The sequence below is a fragment of the Ascaphus truei genome, chromosome 14 (assembly GCF_040206685.1).
Source record: "Ascaphus truei isolate aAscTru1 chromosome 14, aAscTru1.hap1, whole genome shotgun sequence".
Lineage (NCBI taxonomy): Eukaryota > Metazoa > Chordata > Amphibia > Anura > Ascaphidae > Ascaphus > Ascaphus truei.
Window position 1 is genome coordinate 14,554,573 of NC_134496.1, and position 19,520 is coordinate 14,574,092.

General features: G+C 50.9%; 1 protein-coding gene across 4 annotated transcripts in view; it reads right to left on the reverse strand.

The window, feature by feature from the left end:
* LOC142465634 (neurexin-2-like) overlaps window positions 1–19,520 on the reverse strand; it is a 262,948-nt gene that overhangs the window by 205,459 nt on the left and 37,969 nt on the right. For all 4 annotated transcript variants that reach the window (XM_075569754.1, XM_075569752.1, XM_075569753.1 and 1 more), the window contains exon 2: window positions 5,859–7,228. In XM_075569754.1, the coding sequence (XP_075425869.1) occupies window positions 5,859–6,600 (742 nt within the window). In that variant the 5' untranslated portion in view covers window positions 6,601–7,228. The remainder of the gene's footprint in view (window positions 1–5,858; window positions 7,229–19,520) is intronic.

The window sequence follows — 19,520 nt, forward strand, 5'->3', positions numbered from 1 at the left end:
CAGAGAGCTGCATCTCCCTGCACAGCTCTTACAGGCAATCTCCCTGCACAGAGAGTAGCTGCATCTCCCTGCACAGCTCTTACATGCGATCTCCCTGCACAGAGAGAGCTGCATCTCCCTGCACAGCTCTTGCAGGCGATCTTCCTGCACAGAGAGAGCTGCATCTCCCTGCACAGCCCTTACAGGCGATCCCCATGCACAGCTCTTACGGGTGATTTCTCTGCACAGAGAGAGGCGCCTCTCCCTGCACAGCTCTTACAGGCGATCTCCCTGCACAGAGAGAGGTGCCTCTCCCTGCACAGCTCTTACAGGCAATCTCCCTGCACAGAGCTGCATCTCCCTGCACAGCTCTTACAGGCGATCTCCCTGCACAGAGAGCTGCATCTCCCTGCACAGCTCTTACAGGCGATCTCCCTGCACAGAGAGAGGCGCCTCTCCCTGCACAGCTCTTACAGGCGATCTCCCTGCACAGAGAGAGCTGCATCTCCCTGCACAGATCTCACAGGCGATCTCCCTGCACAGAGAGAGCTGGATCTCCCTGCACAGATCTTACAGGCGATCTCCCTGCACAGAGAGAGAGAGCTGCATCTCCCTGCACAGCTCTTACAGACGATCTCCCTGCACAGAGAGAGCTGCATCTCCCTGCACAGCTCTTACAGGCGATCTCCCTGCACAGAGAAAGAGAGCTGCATCTCCCTGCACAGCTCTCACAGGTGATCTCCCTGCACAGAGAGAGCTGCATCTCCCTGTACTGCTCTTACAGGCATCTCCCTGCACAGAGAGAAGCTGCATCTTCCTGCACAGCTCTGGCAGGCATCTCCCTGCACAGAGAGAAGCTGTATCTCCCTGCAGAGCTCTTACAGGCGATCTCCGTGCACAGAGAGAAGCTGCACCTCCCTGCACAGCACTTACAGGCAATCTCCCTGCACAGAGAGAGAGTTGCAGTTCCCTGCACAGCTCTTACAGGCGATCTCCCTGCACAGAGAGAAGCTGCATCTCCCTGCACAGCTCTTACAGGTGATCTCCCTGCACAAAGAGAGCTGCATCTCCCTGCACAGCTCTTACAGGCTATCTCCCTGCACAGAGAGAGCTGCATCTCCCTGCACAGCTCTTCCAGGCAATCACACTGTACAGGGAGAGATGCATCTCCCTGCACAGTTCTTACAGGCGATCTCCCTGCAAAGAGAGACAGCTGCATCTCCCTGCACAGCTCTTACAGGCGATCTCCCTGCACAAAGAGAGCTGCATCTCCCTGCACAGCTCTTCCAGGCAATCACACTGTACAGGGAGAGATGCATCTCCCTGCATAGTTCTTACAGGTGATCTCCCTGCAAAGAGAGAGAGCTGCATCTCCCTGCACAGCTCTCACAGGCGATCTCCCTGCACAGAGAGAGAGCTGCATCTCCCTGCACAGCCCTTACAGGTGATTTCTCTGCACAGAGAGAGTCGCCTCTCCCTGCACAGCTCTTAGAGGCGATCTCCCTGCACAGCTCTTACAGGCGATCTCCCTGCACAGAGAGAGAGGTGCCTCTCCCTGCACAGCTCTTACAGGCGATCTTCCTGCACAGAGAGAGCTGCATCTCCCTGCACAGATCTCACAGGCGATCTCCCTGCACAGAGAGAAGCTGCATCTCCCTGCACAGCTCTTACAGGCGATCTCCCTGCACAGAGAGAGCTGCATCTCCCTGCACAGCTCTGACAGGCGATCTCCCTCCACAGAGAGAGCTGCATCTCCCTGCACAGCTCTAACAGGCGATCTCCCTGCACAGAGAGCTGCATCTCCCTGCACAGCTCGTACAGGCGATCTCCCTGCACAGAAAGAGGTGCCTCTCCCTGCACAGCTCTTACAGGCGATCTCCCTGCACAGCTCTTACAGGCGATCTCCCTGCACAGCTCTTACAGGCGATCTCCCTGCACAGAGAGCTGCATCTCCCTGCACAGCTCTTACAGGCGATCTCCCTGCACAGAGAGAGGCGCCTCTCCCTGCACAGCTCTTACAGGCGATCTCCCTGCACAGAGAGAGCTGCATCTCCCTGCACAGCTCTTACAGGCGATCTCCCTGCACAGAGAGAGGCGCCTCTCCCTGCACAGCTCTTACAGGCGATCTCCCTGCACAGAGAGAGATGCATCTCCCTGCACAGTTCTTACAGGCGATCTCCCTGCAAAGAGAGAGAGCTGCATCTCCCTGCACAGATCTCACAGGCGATCTCCCTGCACAGAGAGAGCTGGATCTCCCTGCACAGATCTTACAGGCGATCTCCCTGCACAGAGAGAGAGAGCTGCATCTCCCTGCACAGCTCTTACAGACGATCTCCCTGCACAGAGAGAGCTGCATCTCCCTGCACAGCTCTTACAGGCGATCTCCCTGCACAGAGAGAGAGAGCTGCATCTCCCTGCACAGCTCTCACAGGCGATCTCCCTGCACAGAGAGAGAGCTGCATCTGCCTGCACAGCTCTTACAGGCGATCTCCCTGCACAGAGAGAGGTGCCTCTCCCTGCACAGCTCTTACAGGTGATCTCCCTGCACAGAGAGAGCTGCATCTCCCTGTACTGCTCTTACAGGCATCTCCCTGCACAGAGAGAAGCTGCATCTTCCTGCACAGCTCTGGCGGGCATCTCCCTGCACAGAGAGAAGCTGTATCTCCCTGCAGAGCTCTTACAGGCGATCTCCGTGCACAGAGAGAAGCTGCACCTCCCTGCACAGCACTTACAGGCAATCTCCCTGCACAGAGAGAGAGCTGCAGCTCCCTGCACAGCTCTTACAGGCGATCTCCCTGCACAGAGAGAAGCTGTATCTCCCTGCACAGCTCTTACAGGTGATCTCCCTGCACAAAGAGAGCTGCATCTCCCTGCACAGCTCTTACAGGCTATCTCCCTGCACAGAGAGAGCTGCATCTCCCTGCACAGTTCTTACAGGCGATCTCCCTGCAAAGAGAGACAGCTACATCTCCCTGCACAGCTCTTACAGGCGATCTCCCTGCACAAAGAGAGCTGCATCTCCCTGCACAGCTCTTACAGGCGATCTCCCTGCACAGCTCTTACAGGTAATCTCCCTGCACAGAGAGAGCTGCAACTCCCTGCACAGCACTTACAGGCGATCTCCCTGCACAGCTCTTACAGGCGATCTTCCTGCACAGAGAGAGCTGCATCTCCCTGTACAGATCTCACAGGCGATCTCCCTGCACAGAGAGAGAGCTGCATCTCCCTGCACAGCCCTTACAGGTGATTTCTCTGCACAGAGAGAGTCGCCTCTCCCTGCACAGCTCTTAGAGGCGATCTCCCTGCACAGCTCTTACAGGCGATCTCCCTGCACAGAGAGAGAGGTGCCTCTCCCTGCACAGCTCTTACAGGCGATCTTCCTGCACAGAGAGAGCTGCATCTCCCTGCACAGATCTCACAGGCGATCTCCCTGCACAGAGAGAAGCTGCATCTCCCTGCACAACTCTTACAGGCGATCTCCCTGCACAGAGAGAGCTGCATCTCCCTGCACAGCTCTGACAGGCGATCTCCCTCCACAGAGAGAGCTGCATCTCCCTGCACAGCTCTAACAGGTGATCTCCCTGCACAGAGAGCTGCATCTCCCTGCACAGCTCGTACAGGCGATCTCCCTGCACAGAAAGAGGCGCCTCTCCCTGCACAGCTCTTACAGGCGATCTCCCTGCACAGCTCTTACAGGCGATCTCCCTGCACAGCTCTTACAGGCGATCTCCCTGCACAGAGAGCTGCATCTCCCTGCACAGCTCTTACAGGCGATCTCCCTGCACAGAGAGAGGCGCCTCTCCCTGCACAGCTCTTACAGGCGATCTCCCTGCACAGAGAGAGCTGCATCTCCCTGCACAGCTCTTACAGGCGATCTCCCTGCACAGAGAGAGGCGCCTCTCCCTGCACAGCTCTTACAGGCGATCTCCCTGCACAGAGAGAGATGCATCTCCCTGCACAGTTCTTACAGGCGATCTCCCTGCAAAGAGAGAGAGCTGCATCTCCCTGCACAGCTCTTACAGGCGATCTCCCTTCACAGCTCTTACAGGCGATCGCACTGTTTTTATTTTATTTTACTAACACAGTATTGAAGCAGGGGGTCTCCGGAGCTGAACATTAATTTCAGCCCGGGGGAATCCCTGCTTCCTTAGTTACAGGTCCTGGAATGGGGTGCCTGTATCTCTGCAACGTTTAAATGTCCTGCGTCACAGCTTCATTACCTTAGCGGCAAGCCGCTAAGGTAATGAAGGGGTTAAACCAGAGTACCTGGTTTGTTGGGGGTAGAGGGGGTGGAAGGAGGGGGTGGAAGAATGGGGTAGTTGTCCCAGGATAGGTGGTTAGGGTTACCGGGAAGGTTATGTGAGGGGTTAACCCCTGCATTACCTTAGCGGTTACTACTGCTAAGGTAATGAAGGGGTTAACTTTTCCCGCTACCCACCAGAGAGGCCTAACCACCCACCCCGGGGCAACTTCAATTGACTATATGCTGGATGGGTAATGTTTTATTTTGAATGAGCAAATGCGCTATTATCCAGATCTGGATAATAGGGATTCTGCCCATTACAGGACTATATGTGTTGGGGTGTGGAAGGGGGGGGGGTTGTTGGGGGTAGAGGGTAGTAGTGTGCCCATTCATTGCCATTGGGGTTCTTTTTTCTCCCATTGAGGGCATAGGTAACCACACTGGCAATAAATGGGTGTATTGGATAGTATTGATTGTTGTTTTGTATTTTAATGTTTATTGGGGGTAGAGGGGGTGGGTGAAGGTGGTATTTGGTCCATGGTGGGTGGTTAGGCCTACTGAGTGGGTAGCGGGAGGGGTTAACCCCTTCATTACCTTAGCTGTAGTAACCACTAAGGTAATGAAGGGGTTAACTCCTCTCTTTCAACCCTCCCGGCAACTCCAAGCTTCACCTGCACCCTCTTCCCCCAATAAAGCGGGCACTGGTATTTAACCTCTTCATTACCTTAGCGGTTAGCCGCTAAGGTAATGAAGCTGCCTGTAAATGTATTTTTATTACATAGGATGGAAGCCGGGGGTCTCCGGAGCCGGTATTAATGTGGGTCAGCTCTGGAGACACCCGGCTTCAATCCGATGTAGTAAAAATATATATTTTTTCAGAGTCACATCGCGGATCCCATTCCCCCTCCCTCCATGTGGCGAGGTCAGAAAGTGCGAGTTGCAGCCGCGATGTGAATCTCGGAGATACCTCAATAGCTCGATTTGTCCAAAAATGCGAGTTTGAGAATTTTCTGACCTCCCTCTCGGTTTGCCTGAGCGGGAGAGCTACAGATCGGGGAGAAGCAGGTCTCCATGTTATCAGAGCTTTCGGAATAGCTACATATGCAAACTCGCTTGAGAAGTGCCTAAAACTGTTGAAAACTCGCTTATCGAAGCGACTAGAATAGGCCCCTATGAGAGAATATAAGACACAGAGAGAGAGAGCGATACTATGAGAGAATATAAGACACATAGAGAGAGAGAGCGATATTATGAGAGAATATAAGACACATAGAGAGAGAGAGAGCGATACTATGAGAGAATATAAGACAGATAGAGAGAGCTATGCTATGAGAGAATATAAGACAGATAGAGAGCGCGATACTATGAGAGAATATGAGAACGATAGAGAGAGCGCAATACTATGAGAGAATATAAGACACATAGAGAGAGAGAGAGAGAGAGAGAGAGAGAGAGAGAGAGCGATACTTTGAGAGAATATGAGACAGAGAGATAAATATGAGAGAGAACGAACGAGAGATGAATATATGAGGGAGAGTGTGAAAAATATGAGGAGAGACTAACAGATAAAAAGGGGGAAGAGAATGAGCAAAAAGGCTGTACACCGAGAGAGATGAAGGACACACCAGACACTTACCTTCTGAGCAGTTCTCTCCATGGTACCCAGTGTCCCGACAGTCACATCTTCCATCTCCCCCTTCCTCTTCCTCCTTGCACCTCCCCCCGTTGAGGCAAGGGTTGCCCTCCCGACACGGATGGGGCCTCTCCTGCTCCATTCCCCCCTCCTCCTCCTCTGCTCCTCCCACCCCCTGGCTGGCCAGTAACTGCCCCGGCCTTCCCCCTAACCTCAAACCTTCCAGCTCACCCAGGAAGGGTGGCTCATATTTGGCTCCCCCCAGAGTCAGGGCTGAGAGACGCAGGTCAGACGGGAGACCACCAACAAAGAGGTCACTACGGAGAACCATCTCCCTGCGCTTGGAGCGTACCTCAGCCACCCCCCGCTCACCATCTACAGCTAGCCATCCCTCACGGCCACTTCCCCCAATGGCGAGGCCGTGCCACAGCCCGTCTGACACGACACGGGGCAGGCGGACAACCGCAGGCTCAGAGCAGGAAATGGAGAACCTCAAACGAGGGCGTCCACCATCCAAGGCCAACTCAAGAAAGTCACAGTCGCCTTCATCGTCTTGGTAAAGGAGGAGGCCACGACTGATGTTGGTCCGAAGGCGTACGGTGAGGTCGTCTCCCCACCCTCCATTGCCACCGGCCGAGGTGGGCCGGGAGTAACGAACCCACTGGCCGGGGACCCCCTGGAACTGAAGGGATAAGGAACAGAGGGGGAGGGAGAGGAGAGAGGAGAGGCAGAGGAGGGACCACATGGGGGGTGGAGGAGGAAGGAGAAGGGAGCGGGTAATAGAGAGAAAAGAGAAGGGGGATATGGAAGGGTTAGTAGGAGAGGAAAGACATAGGGGAAAGGGAGGAAGAAGGGAAGCAGAAAGAGAGAGGGAGGAAAGGTGGGATGAGAGAGAAAGAGGGAGGTACAGAGGAGTCAGGAAAGGAAGGGAGACAGAGATATGTTCAATAAAAAGTAGAGTAATTAGAAAGTGCAGGGGAAAGGGGAAGAGAAAAGAGACAGAGTTAGAAAAAGAGAGAATATGACAGAGAGAGAGAGGGGGGGAAGTGAGGAAGGAGAAGAGAGGGAGAGGGCATTAGGGGGAGGTGAAAGGGGGAAGAAGCAAGAGGGCAATTGTCTTTACATCCCCCCCTCTCTCTCTCTCAATGTGAAAGCGACAGGCACACTCTCGTGACCCCAACTGGCACTAAAGTGACCACCTCCACATATACATGAACTCTTTTGCTCTGACTGTTTCTCTTTTCCCAGCCCAACTATCTAGCTGTCCGATCTCTCTTGCTCCCTCTCTCTGGCTGTCTCTGGAAGTGATTTGTCTCATGGAGGAGTAGAGTGCTGACAGGGTGATGTCTTGGTCACCGTAATGGTCTTGACTCCTGTAAAGAAAGTAAAAAAAAAAAGAAATAGTGGGGTTAGAGGGAAAGTATTGCATGTTCCTTTATTACCCTAATTGCAATTCATTCTACTACCTCCTGATGCAATGCATGCTGGTCCTGATATCTCTGGTTGTGTATTTACAATATATTCTTGTCTGGTAATTCTGATCTCTGTCTCTCTGGTTCTGTATTTGCAATGCATTCTGGTTCCTGTAGTTCTGATCTCTCTCTGTTCCTATAATTGCATAGCATTCTGGTACATATAGTCACAATGTCTCTCTGGTCATACATTTGCAATGCATTCTGGTCCTTGCAGTCCTGATATACTGCTGGTTCTGCATTTTGTATTTGCTATGCATTCTGTACCCTGTAGTCAACCTGATCTGTCTCTGCTTCAGTGTTTGCAAGTCAATTTGGACCCTGTAGTCCTGATCTCTCTCTGGTTCTGTATTTGCAATGCATTCTGGTCCCTGTAGTCCTGATCTCAATCTTGTTCAATATTAAAATGCATTCAGGTTACCGCAGTCCTGATACTGTATATCTCTTTTTCTGTATTTGCCATGAATTCCGGGCCTGTGTAGTTACTATCTGTCTCTGATTCAGTATCACCAATGCATTCTGGGCTCTGTAATCCAAATCTCTCCTGAAATATAATATCTCTATTTTCCTCCTCTGATTCTCTCTGTCACTTCCCTTGGGAATCTCCCCTCCTATGAATTAATTCCCATACACCCCCCTCCCCCCTTAGTGATCTCTCTTTAAGTAACTGACAGAAATGTAATTTGTATACAGACGCCAATCTGCATCTCCTTAAATGCAAAAGTGCTAATTATTTAAAAAAGAACAGCATGCTGAATATTACAGGGGAGGGAGATGAGTGGGGGGTGGGGGCAGAAAAGGAAGGAGAGAGCTAGAGAGGAGGAGAGAGAACTCTAGAGAGACGAGGTGAGAGAAACCGGTGGGGGAGAGAGCTTTATAGAGTGGGGAGAGAGAAAAAGATGTGAGACGAGGTAAGAGAATGCTGGAGATGAAGAGAGAGAAATATATAATGGAGATGAGAGAGAGAGAAGGTAGGGACTTGAGGAGACATATACATCTAGAGATGAATAATATATAGATAAATACTGTATATAGTGGAGATGAGAGACAGAAAGAGGGGGAGAGAAAAGGGGAGGAGAGGGAAATATAGGTGCACATGTATCAAAGCAAAAGTGGTACAATTCTGGGGCAATAAAATAAAATAAACTCAGATTGATTCATCTGGAGCTATGTTTTTGTCCCAGAAATGTACCATTTTATCCTTGGCACATATGCCCATAGAGTGGTGAGAAGAAACGATGGTTGGAGGGAGAGGGAGAGAGAGAGGAATGGGAGAAATAAACTGTAGAGTGAGGAGGATACAGAAAGAAGAAGGAAGAAAGAGAGAAAAAAGAAAGAAGAAGAGAGAACTTTTCAGGAAAGCGAGATCATAGAAAGCAGTGATAAATGGAGAAAGGGGAGACGAGTGAAGGAGAGAGAGGAAAGGCTGCGAAAACAAAGAACAAAAACAGAAATCATGATAGGAAGATAGAAAAGGGGGGAATTGGAGAGTGGAATGAGATAAAAAAAACAGAAGAGAGATAGAAAGGCTGGCATAAAAAGATTGGAGGAAATAATTAGGAGAAGGAGAGAAGAAGAAGAGGAAGAAGAAGAAGAAGAAGAAGAAGAAGAAGAAGAAGAAGAAGAAGAAGAAGAAGAAGAAGAAGAAGAAGAAGAAGAAGAAGAAGAAGAAGAAGAAGAAGAGGAAGAAGAAGAAGAGAGAAGTCAATATTAGATCAACAGAAGAGAGAGTACAAGACAAGCTAAAAAGAAAAGAAAGTAAAAAGAAAGAGGGAAGCCTTTCATGGAGCAAAGAGAGTAAAAATAGAGGGAGACAGAGGTTGAGAGAGTGAGAGAGGGTGTATAGAGAGGGAAGAGAAAGAGACAGAGGAAAGGGGAGATGGACAGGTGCCCTTATTCCGTATGCCATGAAGCTGCTTCTCAGTGCTGGAGAGGAGAAATGAATGGCACTAAAAGATTCTCTGGCACTGGGAAGACAGTGTCACTGAATATTGAGTGAGTACCAAAGAGAGAGAAAATAACATATGGAAGAGAGTGGAAGTGAGAGAAGAAAAGCAAGAGAGAGGAGGGAGTGGGGAAAGAAAGGGGGACAGAAGAGATCAGCATTTTTAGATATAGAAAATGGTAGAAAGTGAGAGATGTAGAAAGGAAGGAGATAAGAGGGAAATAGAGACAGAAAGAAAATGATACATATAAATATATACTGGAGAGAGAGGGAGAGGGGGAGGACGTAAAATAGTGGAGACTTTTCAGAGGGAGAAAGTAGTAGAAAGAGAGAGATGCACAAAGGAAATGAGAGAAAGACAGAGGGAGAAGGATAGAAAGAAAAAGAGAGAAGTAAAGGCGCCATGTGATAAGAGAAGAGCAGTTTCAGATACAACAAAACTCACGGTTTGCAGAGTTTGATAAATGACAAGTCACCTTAACAGAATAGATACAAAGAAGATTTAACTGGAAAGAAGAAAGCTAGAGGAAAAGGTGAATGTAGAAGAGCAAAGTGGTGGAAAGATAAAGAGAATGAAGGGGGAAAGAGGGGGACTTCTCACACAGTGGTATACAGTAATAGGGGAGCTGTCCCATCCTTTAGTGCTGAACCTTTTAAAATGGGAATTAAAGAGGGCTTTAATGGGAGACTTATGTAAATGAGGCACTGATTTATTTATAGACTGCTTCTCTTCATTGGTGGATGGCTTTAATTAGCTTTCACAGACTAATTATCCAATCAAATTAAAAACAGCACCTGTTCTGATTTTTGATTACAGATTTTTACAGCATAGGGGTTCCCCACCTCTCCCCAAGTACAGAAGCAAAGAGAGATCGGGACAGAGGGACCACAATGCATTGTAAATACAGAGCCAAAGAGAGAGATAAGGAGCACAGGGACCAGAAAGCATAACAAATACCAGAGGGAGAGATGAGGACTACAGGGTCCAGAATGCATTGCAAATACAGAGCAAGAGAGAGGGACATAAGGACTACAGAGACCCTAATAGATTGCAAATACAGACCAAACAGATCAAGAATAGAGGGACCACAATGCTTGACAAACACTGATCCAGGACTACAGAGACCAGACTGCACTGAAAATCCAGAATCAAAGCGGTACGTATCAGGCCTACATACAGGGCTGCCAACAGGGGGGAGAGCTGAACCGCCAGCTGCAGGGAGCTTAGCCAGCCGGCGTTGGAAGTTGGTCCCAACATCTGGCAGCTGGGCCCCTGCTCTTTCATACCTCCAGTATAACCACAGCCCCGCGTACGTGCCAGAAGTCGGGTCAGCACAGCTTGAGAGTGGAGCCCTCCCCTAAGGTGTGTGTATTTGTTGGGGCCCTGGGAGGTTATTGTGTGTGTGTGTTTTGGGGCCCGAGGGGGGTATTATGTGTGTGTGGTTTGTTGCCCTGGGGGTTATTATGCGTGTGTTCTAGGACCCTAGAAGGGGGAGGAGGGTTATCATGTGTGTGTGTGTGTGTGTGTGTGTGTGTGTGTGTGTGTGTGTGTGTGTGTGTGTGTGTGTGTGTGTGTGTGTGTGTGTGTGTGTGTGTGTGTGTGTGTGTGTGTGTGTGTGTGTGTGTGTGTGTTTTGGGCCCTGGGGGGGGGTATTATGTGTGCCTGTTTTGGGATCCTGGGGAGGGTATCATGTGTGTGTTTTGGTGCCATATGAAGGTGTTATTGTGTGTGTGTGTGTGTGTGTGTGTGTGGCTCTGGAAGGGTTATTATGTGTGGTGTCTCTGTGTGCACGGGGGGGGGGGTAGGGAGGTTTATTATGTGTATGAGTAGTGGGGTATTATGTGTATGGGAGTGGGGGGGTATTATATTATGTGTATGGGAGAGTGGGGTATTATGTGTATTGGGGAGGGGGTAATAGATGTAGGGGAGGGGTTCTGTGTATGTGGGGAGAGGGAAGTGGAGGCCTTATATGTATGGGTGTTCTATGTATGGGGGAGAGGGAGGTGGAGTCATGCGGGAGAGAGGTGGGGAATGAGGGAAGGAGAGAGGTGGGGGCATGAGGGAGAGAGAGAGTTGGGGGCATTAAGGAGGGAGAGAGGTGGGAGTGAGACATAGAGAGAGAGGTGGGGACATGAGGGTGGGAGAGAAGGGGGCATGGACGAGAGGGGAGTGGAGAGATGGGAGTGTGAGATAGAGGGGGTCCTCAGAAGGCTGCCGATACTGGGTGGAATGGGGGGCAGCGGAAACTCTAGTCCTGGACCCTGGGAAAACTGTCTGAGGCCCTGCCTACATGGGCCAGAATGGATGCAAATCCAGAACGAGATAGAGAAAAGGAATAGAGGGAAAATAATGCATTCCAAATACAAGACCAGAGAGAGATCGAGGCTACAGGAACCAGAATGCATTGCAAATAAAAAACTAGAGAGAGAGACTACAGGGACTGCATTGAAAATACAGTACAAGAGAGAGAACAGGAGTACAAATTCATAGCAAACATAGAACCAGGGAGATCAGGACTATAAGGACTAGAATGCATTAAAATACAAAGCCAGAGAGAGAGAGATCAGAAATACAGCGACCAGAATTCATCGCAAATACAGAACTATAGAGAGAGAGATTAAGACAACAGGGACCCACAATCATTGCAAATACAGAAAAATACAGAACAGAGAGAGAGAGATCAGGACCATAGAATCCAGAATACATTCAAATCTATATACAGTATATAAAACTGAAAGTGTTGTTTGTTCGTCCCTGTAGACAATTTGATTGGTCCTTCGGTTCACCCACCCCCTCCCATGGCTCTCATTGGCCTGTGTGTCTCGCCCCCCATGTGTCCCCCCCCCCCCCGCATGGCTCTCATCAGCCTCCTCACATGACGTGCAGCCTTACCGTCCTGACCTGCATCACCTTCACCCGTCACCCCCTCACCAAAACTACCCCGGCGCGCCCCAGCCAAACCCGGTGCTTCTCTCCACTCCGCAACCTCCCCAGTCGCCCCATCAGCACAACTACTCCCCACCACCACCTCACCCAGACCCGGCCGCTCCACAACCTCCCCAGCCGCTCCATCCGTACAACTACCCCCCTGCCCCCATCCAAACTCGGCTGCTCCGCAACCTCCCCAGCCGCCCCATCAGCACAACTACCCCCCCATACCTCGCCTCACCCAAACCCGGCCGCTCCACAACCACCCCAGCCACACAACTACCCCCCCCTCATCCAAACCCTCTGCAACCTCCCTAGCCATCCCATCCGCACAACTAGCCCCCCCTCACCCAAACCCGACCGCTCCGCAACCTCCCCAGCCACCCCATCCACACAACTACCCCCCCTCACCCAAATCCGGCAACTCCGCAACCTCCCCAGCTGCCCCATCAGCACAACTAGCCCCCCTCCTCACCCAAACCCGACCGCTCCGCAACCTCCCTAGCCGCCCCATCCACACAACTACCCCCCTCACCCAAATCCGGCAACTCCGCAACCTCCCCAGCCGCCCCATCAGCACAACTAGCCCCCCTCCTCACCCAAACCCGACCGCTCCGCAACCTCCCTAGCCGCCCCATCCACACAACTACCCTACCCCCTCATCTAAACACGGCAACTCCGCAACCTCCCCAGCCACCCCATCCGCACAACTACCCCCCTCACCCAAACCCGGCCGCTCCGCAACCTCCCCAGCCACCCCATCCACACAACTACCCCCCACCCTCACCCAAACCCGGCCACTCCGCAACCTCCCCAGCCGCCCCATCAGCCTCACTTACCCTCACGTGCACCTCCGTTGCACCCTCCTACCAGCTCCCGGACGGAGGGGAAGCGCCGCGTGCACCTCCTGCCCCAGCCCGCCACTCTGGCCCCCCACCCAGCCACCAACCACCCGCTCCCCCCCCTAGCCCACCCCCCGCTCCCAACGAGGAAAGGAGGGGAAGCGCTGCGCGCATCTCCAGCCCCAGATCTCGCACCCCCCTGCCACTTCCCGAGCCCACCTCCTGCCTCAGGCAGCTGCTGCGGGGATATCAGGGGCAGGAGGGGAAGCATCTGGCGGCAGGAAGCACCACCCACCCGGTCAAGGTAAGTCACCCACCCAGTCACTCAACACACCCACTCACTGTCACCCAGTCACCCACCCACCCAGTAAGTCACCCACCCAGTCAGTCACCCACCCAGTCACCCACCCAGTCACCCACCCACCCACCCATTCAGTACTTCCACCCACCCACCCATTTAGTAACCCACCCACCCATTCAGTAACCCACCCACCCATTAAAATCCAACCACCCATCCAACCACCCAACCACCCATACACCCAGTCACTAAAGTCAGTAATCCACCCACCCAGTCACTAAAGTCAGTAATCCACCCAGTCACTAACCCACCCACCAACCCAGTCACTTAAGTCACTAACCCACTCACCCACCCACCCAGTCGAGTCACTAACCCACCCACCCAGTCACTAACCCACCCACCCAGTCACTCAGTCACCCACCCAGTCACTGTCACCCACCCACCCAGTCAGTCACCCACCCAGTCAGTCACCCACCCAGTCACCCACCCACCCATTCAGTACTTCCACCCACCCACCCATTTAGTAACCCACCCACCCATTCAGTAACCCACCCACCCATTAAAATCCAACCACCCATCCAACCACCCAACCACCCATACACCCAGTCACTAAAGTCAGTAATCCACCCACCCAGTCACTAAAGTCAGTAATCCACCCAGTCACTAACCCACCCACCAACCCAGTCACTTAAGTCACTAACCCACTCACCCACCCACCCAGTCGAGTCACTAACCCACCCACCCAGTCACTAACCCACCCACCCAGTCACTCAGTCACCCACCCAGTCACTGTCAGTCACCCACCCAGTCACTGTCAAGTCACTGTCACCCACTCAGCCACCCAGGCACACAGTCACATGTCTTTTGTTGAAAATATAAAAATAAACAGGTTGCATTGTAATGTTTTTTTCTGTATCACAATCAGAAAATAGTTAAGTAAAAGTTGTGCGCTAAAAGATATTTTACCCTGGTAGGTGCGCTATGGGTTGGGGGAGGGGGGGGCCCTGCTCCTTTCACTTGTCCTGGGCCCCATGATTTCTGTTGATGACCCTGCTCCCGGCCGCCACCGCAGCGGACAGCCCGCCCCACAGTAAGTTAGCAGCTGCCACCCACCCCCGTCACACATCGCACCCAAAGTCAGCCAACGCAGAAATACCCACCCGTCCCCGCAGCGCGCCGCCACCACCCGTCACTAACCCCCCCGCCCGCACCCGCAGTGAGCCGCCGCCGCACAACCCCCCCCCCCCCCCCGCCCCTCCAGTGAGCCGCCACCGGACAGCTCTCAAGGGGGGAGGGGGATCACAACCCTCCGCCCCCCCAGGGAGCTGCCGCCGGCAGGCTCTGAAGGGAGAGGGGGGGGGGGAAATCACTCAAGTAAGACACCGCCGCTGAGCTCTGAATGGGGGGGGGATTACAAAACTCCCAAGCGCCCCCCCCCCCCCCCCCCAGTGAGTCGCCACCGTCTAGTTGTGAAGGGGGGGAAGCCCAACCCTGTTGCCTGCCCCCTGAAAATTAAATCCCGGGCAACGCCGGGTATATCAGCTAGTACAGAACTAAAGCAAGACCAGAATGCACTGGAAATCCAGAACAAAAAAAGATGTTAGAATTACAGGAACCAGAAAGCATTGCGAATAGAGAACCAGACAACAATAAGGACTACCAAATACAGAACAGGAGAGATAAGGACCAAAGGGACCAGGCAGCATTACAATTGGCAGAGGGAGAGATCAAGGCTACAGGGAGAAACGTTTATCGCAAATACACAGCCAAAAAGTGAGAGATCAGGACTACAGCGTCCAGAATGCATTACATAGAAAATACAGAGGAACAGAGAGAATGCTAAGGGCTACAGAGACCATAATACATTGCAGGTATAAGCCAGATAGAGATCAGAAATACACGGACCAGAATGCTTTGCAAACACAGAACCAGAGAGAGAGAGAGACCATGATGACAAGGACCATAATGCATTGCAGATAAAAAAAAACAAAGAGGGAGAGATCAGGGCTGCAGGAATCCAGATATACTGCAACCTCAGAATCAAAGATATATCAAGTTCACAGAGACCAGAATGCATCGCAAATACAGAACCAGAGAGAGAGAGTAAAATAGGACTACAGGGAACAGGATGCGTTGCAAACCTAGAACCAGATACATATATCAGGACTGCAGCAACCATAATATATTGCTAAAAAAAGAACTAGAGAGAGAGATAATGACCACAGGGACCACTAGGCATTAAACATACAGAACCATAGGAAGAGATCAGTACTCAGAGACCAGAATGCATTGCAAATACAGAACCAGAAAGTGAGAGCACGACTACAGGGACCAGAATGCATTGTAAATAAAGAGCTGAAGACAGACAGATTGAGACTACAGGGACCTGGATGTATTGTAACTACAGAGCAAAGCATAAACAAGACAGTAACCAAAGTCACTACTACAGAGCGAGAAAGGTAATGGTTAGACACCAAAATGCCTTCCAAAACTAAAGAAACAAAGACCAGAATGCACTGCTGTCACGGGAGACCAGGCCTTTTAACACTTTTATACCGGGATCATTCACTAGGCAAAACACAGTAGTGAAATAAATGGAGTTTATTCGGGTAAACCCGCGTACACACAATGAATACACAAAATACAGACAAAATCACACTTACTGGGGGTCTGGGGGTGAAATCTAGGCTCAAGTAGGTGCAGGGCGCCTGCTTTGGAAGGCTTACCTTGACCGGGATATCCACCAGGGCTTCCTGGTCCTATATTTGACTAGAAGCTCTAGCCGCGACCGCTGCGTTCTAAAACGAGAACTTGGACCTCACGTCTGACTCAGCCTCAGCTAGGCAGAGTTTCTTAGCTCCAAAAATGAAGCCGGTTGCTCTGCTATTCGTAACAGCGTAACTATGAAAAGCCGCCTTTGCATCACCGGCCCAAGTCACATGATCGTCTGATTCTCTGACTGGGGCATCTCCTTACATACACTCCGCTGAGCTATCCTCAGCAGGGAGGTAGGAGGAGCAACCAATCAGAGCGTGAGAATTCCCTCCCACCAGCCAATAGGAATAGGTGCTCATCCTTTGGCTGACGTCAGAGGAGGGGGCGTGCCAAGACGGCTCGAAAAGTCGAATAGGCTGAAATACGAATTAGCCAATGGGAGATGCGCCTATGAGCTGTATCTCCCCTGGCTAACTCATTGCCACCCGCTGGGCAGGCTCCGCCAGGTCCGGCAAACTCAAAAGGTGTCCCCACAGGGTACCCTTTGTTCCCCGGACCTGTGCAATTGCACTTCCTCCCCCACCAAACTGTTTTCTCACCTCTGGACATCCTTTTTCCTTTGAACTCCGGACTCTATGCAGACATGCTGGCGCCTTGGTAGATGCCCGTGCTGACTGCGTAGGGCCTTATACAAAATGCACCAAACATAATAAAACATAGTTTAATACAAGATATGTCTTGGGGAGACCCATACCTGTGTGGGAAATGGATCTGGGATATCTGGACTTGAAAACCGTGAGTCTGGGGGACACTGGGTAGCCCCAGTGTAATTCAACCCACATACTGGCAAATGGTGTCTGCTCACTGGGGAGAATTAGGGGACAACCGGTAACTTTGGCCCCTGAACTCCAGAAAACAAAATAATTGCATTTCTACCCAAATATCCCACCTAAAACTTACACTCAAGAAGTTTCACGTTTCTGGGGCAAGGGGAACATGAAAAGTGGAAAAGCAGGGGACACTAACTTTTACATGTTATTGTACATGGTCCCTGGCTTATGGTGCTATATAGCTGCCAGGAAAACATGGGTTTCAGGGGTAACCAAATGGGCTTAACCTTTATTGTACAGCCTGGTTACCCCCTCCCGTCACAACTGCAAATAAAGAACCACAGATAGAGATCAGGCCAACAGGAACCAGAATGCAAATACAGGACCACAGAGAAAGAGAGATCAGGACTACAGGGAACCGAGGGCAATGCGAATATAGCACCGGATCGTGTTCAGGATTACAGGGACCAGAATGCATTACAAATACAGAACCAGCAAGAGACCAGGACTACAAAAAAAATGAATTGCAAATAGACAATAGTGCTCAGGAGGTAACAGGTAAGAATGCATTGAAAATATAGTATGAGATAGAACTCAGAACAGCAGTGACCAGAATGCATCCCAAATCTAGAACCAGAGAGAAATATTAGAACTACAGAGAAAGAAATGCATTACACATACATAGACAGACCGACAGATCAAAATGAGAGGAACCAGAATGTATTGCAAATTAAAACCAGAGAGAGATCATGGCTACAAGGACCAAAATACATTACAAGTCCAGAACAAGAGAGAGCGAGATAAGGACCCCTAGACCAGAATGCATTGTAAATTCAGAAACAGAGAGAGTTTAGAACTACAGGGACCAGAATGCATTTCAAATACAGAACCAGAGACATATATATCCAGACTCCAGTGACCAGATTGTATTGTAAATATAGATCTAGAGAGAGATCTGTCTAACAAAGACCAGAATGCCTTTCAAATACAAAGAGAGAAATAAAGACTACAATGAGAAGAATTCATCACAAATCGAGAACCAGAGAACAAGATGAACCAGAATATACTGCAAATACAGAACCATAGAGCAACCAGAACTACAAGGACCAGAATGAATTACTAATACAGAACGAATGAGAGATCAGGACAACATGTAACAGAATGCATTGCAAATTTAGAACGAGAGAGAAATGTGGGCTGCAATGACCAGAAGGCATCATAAATCAAGAACCAGAGAGAGAGATAGATTAGGAGGACAGTGGCAGGGAGGCATTACACACACAGAACTAGGGAGACAGATCTGGAATACAGGAACTAGAATGTATTGCAAATTCAGAAGCAGGGTGAGATCTGGGCTAGAAGGACCAGAATGCAATGTAAATACAGAACCATAGAGAGGAATATCAGAATGTATGGGACCAGAATGCATTGCAAATACAGCAGCAGAGAGAGAACAGGACTGCACAGACCATAATGAATTCTAAATCCGGACCAGGAATAAAGGTAACAGAATGCAGAATAAATACAGATGCACAGAGAAACCAGGGCTCTAATTACAAGAATGTATCACACATCTTGAATGAGAGAGATTAGCACTACAATTACCAGAATGCATTTCAAATCTTGACCCAAAGAGAGACAAGGACTATAGCAACAAGAATGCATTACACATACAGAACAAGAGAGAGAAATCAGAACTAGAGGAAGCAGAATTTAAGATAGAGAGAGAGAGATAATCAGGGTTACAAGAGCCAGAATACATTCCAAATCCATAACAAAAGAGAGAAGTAAGGGTACCAGAATGCATTACAAACTGGGCCGCCGACAGGGGGGACAGCTGGGACTGCTGTCCCGGGCCTGTCCTCCCTGCCGGCAATCCACAGTTTCCTCTCTGCAGGCAAGCTGGGCCCTTCCCTTTCCTGGGTCCCTTCCATCTGTCCCTCCCTCCTCTCCTGCAGGACCCTCCCCTTCCTCGACACTGCCCACCTGTCCCTACCTTAGGCCTCCGCTGGCCTGCTGGGCTCTCCTGTGCACTGGGCATGCTGCTCCAGCAGGCCCACCCATGGGCCCCATGTAAGTCCCCAGGCCCACCCCCCTTATACCACCCTCCCAGGCCCTTTACCCCCACTCCCCCCCCACCCCACAAGGTCTGTGTGTCTGTGTTTGGGGAGGGAGGCTCTATTGAGTGTGTGTGTGTGTGTGTGTGTGTGTGTGTGTGTGTGTGTGTGTGTGTGTGTGTGTGTGTGTGTGTGTGTGTGTGTGTGTGTGTGTGTGTGTGTGTGTGTGTGTATGTGTGTGTATTTGGGGAAGGGGTATATTGCGTGTGTGTATTTTGGGAGGAGACTTATTGTGTGTGTATATTTGGGGTTGGGCATAATGTGTGTGTGTGTTTGTATTTGGGGAGCGGGGCTTTTTGTTTGAGTGTATATATTGGGGAGGGGGAGAAATACACGGGGGAGGGAGTGGAGAGTAAAGGGTGTTGGGGGAGTGTAAGCGGGGGGTCAGAGAGCGAGGTGTGTAAGAAGGGGGGGAAGGAGGGGATGTGTAAGAGAAAACAGGGGGGAGTTCTCGCAAGGCCTCCTCCACGTAGGTGGGGTAAAGCGGTCCTGGACGCTGGGAAAGCGGTCCTGGACC